The 13,149-nt window shown below is 33.4% G+C and overlaps 1 protein-coding gene across 2 annotated transcripts in view; it reads left to right on the top strand.

The window, feature by feature from the left end:
* LOC137631472 (uncharacterized) overlaps window positions 1-796 on the top strand; it is a 9,253-nt gene extending 8,457 nt beyond the window's left edge. Inside the window, exon 2 of one of the 2 annotated variants that reach the window (XM_068363239.1) lies at window positions 1-796. This exon is cut by the window's left edge and continues 179 nt beyond it. In XM_068363239.1, the coding sequence (XP_068219340.1) occupies window positions 1-646 (646 nt within the window). In that variant the 3' untranslated portion in view covers window positions 647-796. The other variant, XM_068363238.1, reaches the window with a different exon arrangement.
* The last annotated feature ends 12,353 nt before the right edge of the window (window positions 797-13,149 follow it).

Raw genomic sequence — 13,149 nt, 5'->3', positions numbered from 1 at the left:
CAGAGAATCCTTCACATGTAGCCATGGACAGGTCCTCCACGTTGACGGAAGATGCGTCACGCCTCAAGTCATGCGCCACGTTTACGTTTACAATGTACCTGAGCAGCATCGCCGCACTGGACCTCCACCTCCTGTCCCCCCGCCAAAGGTTGAGCACAATATCGTGTTTGTGCGTCTTCCAGAAAGGACCGGTGATCAGGATCCTATTGTAGTGCCCCCACCTCAACAGAAGAACATTGTGTATGTCCTGAACAAGGGAACTGCCGAAGATGGCCAGAAGGTTATCACTGTCCCACCACCTCCCAAGAGCAAGCCTGAAGTCTATTTCGTAAATTATGGGGATGGCCAAAACCCAACTCTCCCCGGGGGCGTTGATCTCCAGACTGCTCTCAAAAACGCTAAACATCAAGGGGTCAGCCCAGTCATTGGAGGGGGATCAAAAGGTGGAATTACTTATGGAGGTATTTCTTCTGGTAGTGGTCATGACGTTTCAGTAGGTTCCTCAATAAGTGGAGGCACCGGATATGGAGGCATCATAGATGGAGGCATCATAGATGGAGGAATTATAGATGGAGGAAATATATATGGAGACAGCACTAACGGGGAAATCTCATATCCTCCTCCTGGACTCTACGTTTCTCCTTAAACAAGAAGGATTGGTCAGAAAAGAGATATTTCATTCATTAATCAATGTCAAGAATTAGATAGAGATTTTTACTTATGGTTATAAGCGTTATTCTTAACAAGGTTAAGTCATTTATATATACAGAACATATATGATGTTATTATTGTTATTTGAAAAATAAATCGTCTAAATGCTAACGGTATGTTTCTGTGTCCTTCAGTAATTTTTCGGCCTCCCCATGTATATTTCTGAGAGTCTAATGTTGTTGTCTTATGATATCCAGTCGACGGTACTTGTTTAATTACTAAAACCTGTAGATGCGATGATTAGAAACAGCTATGATGATTTATAAATGATTAATTAAGAAACACTTCAGGGAAGATACTACGACTAGAATTAACTCTCTTTATTTGGTCTAGTTTTTTCATAATTGTCAAACTCACCAATCATTCCATCATAACTATATAAGTAGATTTTATTGAATAATGGAGAAAAAAATCTAGTAATCTGGTTGGTATATCCTTTCTGTTAATAGTATCAATTTATTGAGGTTGATGTGTTGCTGACTCCCGTTGCTTAAATTTTATCCATATCTCCGTAGTCAAAATTAGCAGTAAAATTCTTGATTAATTTTTGTCATTGCATCCTCTCCCCTGGGTGGTTTGCTAGATACATTTGCAATGCTAGATACAGTTGTATCACCTGAGATAGTGATCTTCTTGCTGTTTGACCACTTGCAATACATTCCATAGACTACCCGACAAAACCACCTAGGGCTTTCCCACACACACACACACACACACACACACATACATATATATATATATATATATATATATATATATATATATATATATATATATATATGTGTGTGTGTGTGTGTGTGTGTGTGTGTGTCTGTGTGTGTTCTCATAAAAATTCACCAAACTAGGGAATATGCAAAAAATAAACAATCTTAGAAATAAACAAAGTAATCAAATGTATAAAAAAGATATATTGCAAGAGATTTATTATAAGATAATGAAACAAATATAAGAAAATGAGCCACAATTCGCGAGGAAATGAAAATGACACCTGCATACTACGAAAGACAAGTGAACAAGATATTCATAGATGTAAATAAGAAGTGTGACATCAACGAATGTGTAGTACATGCAAGGGAAAATACTGCAAGCGGCTTTGTTGTTACCTTCTCATATGCCTTACACTAATTGATTTACACTGGCTGCCTATTAAAACGAGAATTGAATTTGAAATATGTACAATATCCCATCAAGTTATCTAAGAGAATTTCTACATATTGCGCAGCCAAAAACCGTCTTGACACGAGAATAGCTACAGATAGTTTCAAAATATTAGAACCTACTATCGTTTCCAGAGGCCGTGTAATAGTGTTTTTCCCAAATATCTAACAAACCGGCTTATGAATTTCCATGAAACTATAGCAACGAATGTTTCAAACTTTGGCCTAATTTTTGGTGGTACAATGAATTGACAGATGTGCTTAATTAACCTGTTTACTCTTAGAAAAAAAGAGGAACTTCTTCCCTTCCTTCAGAGCGTTTCGAAGTGGTACTTAATCACGTAACTGTGACGCAGAGGTTCCCCCAACCCTCCTTCGGTGTTTACACCTATGGCTATCCTAGTACTCCCCCACTCCCCCACCCCCTTCCTTCTTGCCTTCTTTCCTTCATTCCCATTGTTATTAGGCTACCGAGTAAATCTCTGTTAGGAAAGACTGTGTACTGCACTTATAAAATGAGCCAGAAAAGCAATAAAATGTTTTATGGTGGTAGATAATGATTAGATGGTTAACACAAATTATCGAACATAATAGAAGAGGTTTAAAACAGGGGTGTGGAATCACACTGAGAGATATTCTACTCGGACTCATATAGATTCGACTTTAGTCATGGCAAATATGTTGCTTTGTCCTCGCCATTGCAAAACCACAATTGCGCTGATACTCTTCACCATTTACAACAGAGAAAAAGAAAGAAACCGCCTGAAAATTAGTATAAATCGGTAAGAAAAGTATGACTTTGATAAGTACATGATATATTGCAATATACTGCTAGCCATATATATGTATATATATATATATATATATATATATATATATATATATATATATATATATATAGGATTTCAAAATTTATCAAATAGCTGATGTCAATGCCCTTATATGAAACAGCTTTAGAAGTCTACCTTCTAAGGAATTCAAGCTACTCTCTCTGGTGAAATTGATATGATGAATTATATCAAACAATGCTCTCTGTTATTTTCTTCCTGGCAATTGATGTATCGAGTTAACCTGTGTTGTATGGAAGAATGAGTCTTATGGCTTAACCTAAAGAAATCTATATTTCAATTGCTTTACCAACACTCGCTGGTAAAGAAGGAAAAGGTAATTTCCACTCTTTTCTTAAAAACTTATAAGCTTTTGGACTCAAACTGAGTAACGTTAAGGCTTTGCTGATATCATCGTCTTCCCAAGTATTAATATTACTTCCAGTGACAAGACATGCTACTTGTTTGGGTGAAAAGTATTTCTTTAAATTAGCTTTTACTACAGCAGTTGCTGATGCATACATCTCATTGAACTTAACGTACATCGCTGTTTTTTCTTTTTTTCCAGTTTTCCTTTTCTTTTTCCCACTTGACCTTATTATCCAACCATTTAGCTTTTTCATTTTCCCATTTAGCCCTTTCAGTAGCAAAATAGCTTTCTTTAACTTCCCACTGCTCTTTTTCACATTTCCACTTTACCTCATATTCTTCCCACTTCCGTTTGATATCATCTCTCTCCTTCTCCAGTTGCTCAATTACACGTTGCAAATCTTCAATCGTGGGCACCGATTTGACTTTTTGTACAAAAATCTTCCCTGTTTCGTCTTGCTCTTGACTAAGGATTTCATCTACAAGTCGTTTTTGTCCTCTTTTTTCGGCTCTTACCATCCTGGACGTATCTGATTAAAATCAAAATTGAATTATTAAAAAGATGGACTTGTATAGAGAACAATGCGATTAGAATTTTCTGACATTATTGAATATGCAAAAATCTGAACTAAAATTTATGAATGGTACTTTTTCACAGCGAAATGGAATAAAAGAATTTTTTTTTTAACTATATATGAGGAAAACAACTCATTCCGCGATTTCCAGATTACTGGTGAATAATAAAGTGGATATACAATAATTATAATCTATGTAAGTTGATTACAGCGTCATTTATATCTTAATGTTTAACCAACAATACACGATACTGGTTTCTTACCTTGTGATGCATGTGAATGTCCAGTTGTAGGTAAATGCATCGTTGGTACAGATCCTTTCTTTATTCTGATGAGAGATCGAGGCACTGGTTGATTCAGCAATTCATACATCAAATTCCTTTCAAATGCACCAGCTTCAAAGTGTTTACTACATATCTGAGCGTTTTCCCCATTAATAAGATCTTCTCGTTTGCACAGCTGAATCCACGTTTTCCTTGTGATTATGTCCTTAGGGAATTTTTGAAAAGTGAGATCCTTACTTTTTCCTCTATATGAGAAGCATCCGAAAACTGGACAATTACTGGGCATTTTGTTATATATAAAATAGCTTTGATACGCAAGGCGGAAGTGTACACCATGTTTGCTTGTAAACAACTGCCCGGTCAAGGGGTGATCGACCTTTGGTATGCTTGGGTGAATCTAGTCTATGACCTTGGCCGCACCTATAGGTACTGCCTACGTCACAGTCTGTACCTGCGCAGAAGACTCATATTTTTGGTCGGGGTTGAGAAGACCTCCTTAATCTATAGACCTTGGTTATAACAACGTCACTGAGGGACGTCATCACTTTTGCGAATGTGTGGGTGGCTAAGACTGCCTTTAGCCTCATTTTCTTAAGTAAAAAAGTTAATGAAACGTAATTGGCAATGCACAGTATTTCCCAAAATTAGGCCATTGTATGAAGCGCTCCCTGCTTTGATATCATGGAAATCCATCAGTTATTTTAGGATTTATTTTAAAAAAACACTATTACACGGCCTCTGGAAACGTTACTATCGTTTCCAGAGGCCGTGTAATAGTGTTTTTCCCAAATATCTAACAAACCGGCTTATGAATTTCCATGAAACTATAGCAATGAATGTTTCCAACTTTGGCCTAATTTTTGGTGGTACAATGAATTGACAGATGTGCTTAATCAACTCGTTTACTCTTAGAAAAAAAGAGGAACTTCTTCCCTTCTTTCAGAGCGTTTCGAAGAAGTGGTACTTAATCACGTAACTGTGACGCAGAGGTTCCCCCAACCCTCCTTCGGTGTTTACACCTATGGCTATCCTAGTACTCCCCCCCCCCTTCCTTCTTGCCTTCTTTCCTTCATTCCCATTGTTATTAGGCTACCGAGTAAATCTCTGTTAGGAAAGACTGTGTACTGCACATATAAAATGAGCCGGAAGAGCAATAAAATGTTTTATGGTGGTAGATAAAGATTAGATGGTTAACACAAATTATCGAACATAATAGAAGAGGTTTAAAACAGGGTGGTGGAATCGCACTGAGAGATATTCTACTCGGACTCCTACAAATTTTAGATTTGCGACTAAAAACTAAAATAAAATAAAAAAAATAAATTAAAAACATTAGTAGAAATAGAAAACATTTTTTTTTCCTTGAGAGAGTTGTATATTTGGAATGATGTTATTGGGTCAAGACTGGAGCAGGATTCAGAAATAATTTCACTGACTTCGACTCCTACCTCAGAGCCCTTTTAGTACATCCAAATTAATCATCGGCAGCAGTTGTAGTAGTAGCTCTCAACTATTTCATATAGATTCGACTTTAGTCATGGCAAATATGTTGCTTTGTCCTCGCCATTGCAAAACCACAATTGCGCTGATACTCTTCACCATTTACAACAGAGAAAAAGAAAGAAACCGCCTGAAAATTAGTATAAATCGGTAAGAAAAGTATGACTTTGATAAGTACATGATATATTGCAATATACTGCTAGCCATATATATGTATATATATATATATATGTATATATATATATATATATATATATATATATATATATATATATATATATATATATATATATATATATATATAGGATTTCAAAATTTATCAAATAGCTGATGTCAATGCCCTTATATGAAACAGCTTTAGAAGTCTACCTTCTAAGGAATTTAAGCTACTCTCTCTGGTGAAATTGATATGATAAATTATATCAAACAATGCTCTCTGTCATTTTCTTCCTGGCAATTGATGTATCGAATAACCTGTGTTCTATGGAAGAATGAGTCCTACGGCTTAACCTAAAGAAAACTATATTTCTATTGCTTTACCAACACTTGCTTGAAGTGCGAAGTGTAGGGTTAGCATGGCTTCTTCCGTCTCCTGTCATAAGTCTCATTCTTGATTTTCAATTTAAGTGAGTGGGTAAGATATAAAACGTTGGTCTTGTGTTTAGGTAAAGTCTAAAGTCACGAATCACATTACCAGGTATGCTGAACTTTTACTGACAAAGAATTTCGTATTGCTTGGGGTAGGTCATATGACAATTATCTATGGAGTTAAACAGGCGTTTAACAATTCGGGGGATGGGAGGTACAGGGGATGAAACGTTATAAAAACGTCACTGAGGGACGTCATCACTTTTGCGAATGTGTGGGTGGCTAAGACTGGCTTTAGCCTCATTTTCTTAAGTAAAAAAGTTAATGAAGCGTAATTGGCAATGCACAGTATTTCCCAGAATTAGGCCATTGTATGAAGCGCTCCCTGCTTTGATATCATGGAAATCCATCAGTTATTTTAGGAGTTATTTAAAAAAAAAAAAAAAAACACTATTACACGGCCTCTGGAAACGTTAGTAGATGTACAGTATGTCTACTGTAGGCTCTAGAGCCTTTAAATATGCAGCCCCGAGATTATCCTCGTACAATAAGCTCCTACTAGACATCTCAATGATTGAAGACATTAAGGCTTTCAAGCGGAAACTAAAGACTTCCTTATTCTGTGAGTCCTTTGACAGTGACGATTTAACAGAATGAGCAATACGTGATATGAAATGATGAATACTCTGAACGAACAAGATAAAACGACTATGGAGGTCCCCTAGGGAGTAGAGTTCCCCTGCTGTATAGAACCGGAAAAACAGCTGTCAAACTATAGTAAAACGACATACAAAAAGTCTTTAGTTAAAGACTAATTACAAAATTACGAGATATATAATTTTCCGCGTTTTCTGCCTTATTAGCCTTGGTATCATGGAATAACTATTAGCTCATTTGATTGTTTACTCATTATGAATAATAATAATAATAATAATAATAATAATAATAATAATAATGATAATAATAATAATAATAATAATAATCTAAAAACACCATGGTTTCTAACAATATAGGTTATTGAAAAAAAAAATTGTGAAAGCTTCTGTGTTTTTTAAATATATAACGTATATAACTACATATTTTTGATGCCCGTTAATAGTGTATTAATAAATTGATATATTGATAATGATGATAATCTCGAATGAACATTATCTTTTTTAGGAGCATGTAGTAATGTGGTCATAAAACTCTTCGTACGTTTGTTCTATATATATTTTTTTCTTTTTGAAATCATCGCTTCTCGAATTTATTGCATAATCTTATCCATACAAATAGGAAGATTATTAGTTTAATCCCTTTATACGGTAATTTTGTATATTCTGCTTCAAAATGGCATAAAAAACAAAAATGCCATATTTTTCTTGATTAATGAAAGTAGTGATTTCAGGCAGACCTTTCCAGGAAGAAAACGCTTTTTCATGTAGTAACAAATATCTGTCTCAGAATAGAAAAAAAAACAGATGCATTAATATATATATATATATATATATATATATATATGTATGTATATATATATTTATATATATACATACATACATATATATATGTATATATATATATATATATATATATATATATATATATATAAATATATATATATATATATATTTATATTTATATATGCATATATATATACATATATATATATATATATATATATATACATATATATATGTATATATATATATTTATATATATGTACATATGTATATATATATATATACATATATATATATATATATATATATATATATATATATATATATATTTATGTATGCATATATATATATATATATATATATATGTGTGTGTGTATGTATATATATATATATATATATATATATATATATATATATATATATATATATACATATGTATATATATATATATATATATATATATATATATATATATATATAGATAGATAGATAGATAGATAGATACTCCTTATCAACGTCGTATTCTTCGTCTGTACTTCTTTCAACTTGAATAATATTAAAATTCAAAATACATTATTACATCAGAACGCATTGCATATTTTACATATGTATCGGGAAAAAAAAATGTAATGGCTGTTTTATGAAATGATATTGAGGCTAACAATAGTATTATCATTTTTACAAATTCTCACTTGGTTACTTAGCCGTTGATTTGTGTAATTGTTTGAATCTAATTCAATTTTTACCAACCAGATAATTACACAGAGGCACACACACGAGTACACACACATACATACATAAACAAGCTATAATGAATATTGATATATTAAGATATTCATGATTACAGATTTTGATGGAAAAGGCTGTAATCTGATTAACATACTCAAATGATCTTACTTGGTAGAATGTTATACATGTAAGCGAGATAGAAGACACCCCTTCGCGAGGATGAATGGAAGACAAGGCATTTACAGGTGAGCACACATTAATCATGAATTTAATAGAATATGAATACACCGACCATGTAAATACTTATTTGTGATGAATGTGTAAAGTGATATCTATTTCGAAAATACGATGTCACTTGCAAGAGATTCTAAAGTTCTTTGATATCTTTTCAGTCTACTGACTTTCATTCTTCGTTAGTGCCTTTTCCTACTAACCAGACTGTAGTGATTTTCTGCAATATTCATGATATTCTTATAAAATTAAATGCTTTAAACCATTCTTACCTAACCATTCCAGTACATAAATAAAATATGAGGATTGAAAAGGAAAATATTGATGATATCAAGAACGACGTTTTGAAATCTTCAGGTTAGATGTGAAATTTGATGAATAAGAAAAATTTTTGAAGGGAATAAATTATATGACTTGAAAATCTAATAAATCTAATAAAAGTTTATATAGACCTAGGATAAAGTTGGATAAAAATCAAACAAAAAATTTGAAAGTCTTTAAAGAGAAAACAGGAAAAAATTTACCAACTTGTAAGGCGGTAACACATTCACTTACTTACTTTACTTTGAGGGCTGCTCTTCCGGAAAAAAATGACACTCCAAAACTAGGGTATAAGTGAAAGGAGGTTTTACAATCATGTATAAATACAGATCCTGTGGCACTGTTGTCATACATCACGTCTTCCTCTCCACCATGAAGCGAGGAAATGTAAAATTACTTTACGAATGCATAAATGACAATAAATGTCGGAAATGAGAGCCCCGTGCCCCGTGCCCAGGTGTACCGGTTTGAAATTACCCCCTCCAAATCTTACCCCCCGGTAATTTGAAACCGGATTCAAACTACCGGGGGGTAACTTGATACCGGTTTCAAGCTACCCCCGGGGGTAATTTGAAACCGGTTTTATGCTACCCCCCTGGTTTCAAATTACCCCCCTCGTTTTTGCGCAGGATCTCATCATTTATGAATATTGATAAATTGCTTTTGATCAGGGTCAACACAATCATTAGGTTGTATGTATATACATGTACTGTTTCATCTATTGGTATCGTTTATTAATATCCAGCCTTTATCCGTCTTATGTTTATATCTTAGCTAATACATGTCGGATATTCCATTATCAGTCATGGGCGCATATTTGACCGAGACAGGAAGAAGAGGTGAAATTTGATTTTGACGGTTATTTTTTCCATTATTTGAAATATTTCATAATTATATTGCAAGCAAATATTATATAAGGTATAATCAACATATTGATCATAAGTATATATGTATACATACATATACATATATCTATATATATATATATGTATATATATACTGTATATATATACAGTATATATATATATATATATATATATATATATATATATGTGTGTGTGTGTATATATATATATATATATATATATATATATATATATATATATATATACATATATATATATATGTATTTGTATGTATGTTGTAAATACTATATCATTCATGATATCTGTAAATAATTGACACTTTTAATAAAGCAAGATTGTAAGCAATTATAACAGTTTTAATAAAACATGGTACAGTACATGCTGTTTGCTTCTACTGTACTCACATTGGTTGTTTGTATACAAAAACACCTGGACTACGGGAAAGTCGTTACACTTTATAGCCCTCTATGGATGACATTGAACACAGCTTGTGTTAATCTCACAACTGTTGTTACTGATTTTAGCCTAAAGGCAGGCAGCTGTGTGTTATCATGGGCTAAATCAAATCCTATTTAAACCATCTTCCAGAATAGTAAGTGATGGATTCGTGTATGGATTTTTTTTCTCTGTTGTTGATCTCGAAATGGAAAATTATTGAAAAACGGTGTCATAAAATGTTTAAGAATTTTATCTGAAATGTATCATAAAGAAAAAAAAGACCTCGCCACATGGTCACCTGTACATTTCCATGCGGTTTATATAACACTTCTGCCCCTTTGTCATAGCTCCATTCTTTCTTATTACTCATTTCATCAAATGACAAAAAAGCAATACCTAGTAATCGAGACTTCATACCATCTTTAATGTCCTCTGGTTTAAAATGAATCGAGCTAACAGTAGCTTACACAACGTTAATTCTGTCTGCACGACGACATGCATGTTGGTAATTTATATTTGAGCTTTTATTTTTTACGTGCATAGCATCCAAATACTACGAAGTTACTATGCATTATCAGTGACAGAATAAATGAATAAACAAAGAGATATATGGACACAAGGAGTTCTATTGTTATATTGCAACTATGGGTATGGTCAAACCATTTTAAGAGCAAACTCGGAGCCCAATAGCGGCATTGCCAGTTCTCTTGGGTCATTTTCAAAGCACACCTGGCTTAGCCGCTTTAATCTATGGGCGAGCCAAGAATAGGAGAAAAGGGTCTACTAATAAGTCATTCACCCGGATTTGAACGGTCTAAGAATATAATCCTTTAATTTGATACTCTCCCTAAATTGTTTCCTTCGTTCTTTTTGTTTGCAACCACGTGGTGACAAGTTGAAACTCATAAATATAACAAATAGCAAAATTGTTATAAAACGACTATCATACTAACAGAAATAATCTTAATTTTGATATCAAATGAATTCATTTCTCAATTCTGATTGAGTATTAAAAGACAGGATTCTTTACAAAGGATTTAATTAACTATGTTTAATATGGTATATTTACGTAGGTGATTGTATAGTTTTAGAATTTATTTAATCAATCGACAAAATTAATTTCTTTACAACAAAGGTTATATTAGCAAACGTGGTTATGGTGACTTCGTCAGATGAAGTTAGTGCTATCACAAAAGATTCAATAAATTAGTTCATTCAGACCATTTTCATGTCTTCCTTTATAATGTTATCAGTATGCTTAATACACTTGACCCAATTTACCTTGCAAATCTGAAACAAAGTCGTTTTTTATAAGTTGGCTGCATCTGTGACACGTTAAATTGTTTGGTCAATTCCAAATTTAACAATTTCATTACCATTTTCCCATTTTTTTTCTTAATATTTAATTTAGTAAATATTTTTTTCCATGTAATGCTAAAACAGGGTTCATTATGATGGTTTTGATTTCAAATATTTTGACGGGTAATATCTATCTTTTTTTACTTAATAATTGTTTTGTATAAAGTTAGATGCGTCATAGTTTGTGTTTAATTGAAAGATAAGGCCAGTTAATTAAAAATAAAAAATAAAATAAAATCTCGACAATCACGCGCACACTGAAATAAAATAAAGTTTTACCTCGCCGTGATCACTAAACCTTAAATGAAAGTCTGTAACTTCAAATATTGTGAATTAGGGAATTATATGACACTTTAGGTCTTAAATACGAAAATATCAACAATCACACGAACAGAAACAAAATAAAATTTTACCTCGCCTTTATCACAAAACCTTGAATTACCGTCTGTGACTTTTAACGTGTCATATAATTCACTAATACACAATTGTTGGTCTTAAATACCAGATTAAACTACTTTTCCTACTGCTGCGAAGCCAACAATAAATGCAGGATACATATTTACGATGTCACATGAATTATTTATCATTCTGATGAGGGGGTACCTTGAAAACAGAGGGGGTAACTTGAAACCGGTTTCAAACTACCTCCCCGGTAATCTGAAACCGGTTTCAAGTTACCGGGGGGTAATTTGAAACGGGGGGTAACTTGAATCCTTTACACCGGGCCACACCACGCTAAGTCCTCGGCCTCCGCCCCAACTCTCGCCGACCGCTAGTCCGGAGGGCCGCCCGCCCAGGCACCTCCGGTACCAACCCAGGATATTCATTATTAATCATTTCTCAAGGATACTCAGCTTAAATCAGAAGTCCTCTTTTTTCAGAAAGACACAAAGGGTGGGGTCAAGTGTTTTATCAACTGAAATTTCAAAAAATGTCGGAAGTGAGAGACATCGAACGATTTCCAGACGATTGTTGATCATTCCTCGGGGAAACTCAACTTTATCAATGGTCCTCTTTTATTAGAAAAACACTTAAAGGGTCAAGTGTTTTAACAACTGATATTTCATACCATTTGACACCTTACCACCCTTACGGGAAAAGATACCGAGCTGGCATAAGGCTGGCATTTCTCTAAATGAATGACCTACGCTGTTATAAAGAATCGTAATTTTAATCGTAAATTCTTCGTGAAAATATACTGTTCTCGGCCCTATTTCAGTAATATACAGAAAACAGTAATTTTTACCCTATTTTTTTTATTATCCTTTACGGGTTAGTGACCGTAATATCACTCCTTCACATCAACATATCCATTTTTAAAACGGCAAATACCTGGCAGGATTTATCCAAGATTTTTACCGTTTTCTTACGGCAATTTTTCAACAGTGTAACCATAAGAGGGTTGCCGCTTACAGTGAGTCTTACTAGGCTTGTGGAGGATGCTCAGTTTGTTAGCAATCAACCATTTTCTGTCTCAACCTTCCTCTTTTTCATCTTGGCTCTTTTTATTTTGCTGTTTAACTTCTATATGAAATTGGTGTAATTGTCATGTTTTCTAAACACAAGTATTCATGAGAGCGTTGTTATAATAACGATCTGAATAATAATGATAACAATGAAAATTACTATAAGAGCAATAATAATAGTAACCATAACTATAACAATAATAAAAACAAGCTCCAGAACAATAATGAACGGAACCACATAAGAGAGAGAAGAAAGAGAAGAGGTATTCCTCAGTGTGGGAGGAAATAG

Source organism: Palaemon carinicauda, chromosome 39 (genome assembly GCF_036898095.1).
Source record: "Palaemon carinicauda isolate YSFRI2023 chromosome 39, ASM3689809v2, whole genome shotgun sequence".
NCBI classification, from domain to species: domain Eukaryota; kingdom Metazoa; phylum Arthropoda; class Malacostraca; order Decapoda; family Palaemonidae; genus Palaemon; species Palaemon carinicauda.
The sequence above is the reverse complement of the archived record's forward strand: the minus strand, read 5'-3'. Positions and strand labels throughout refer to the sequence as shown.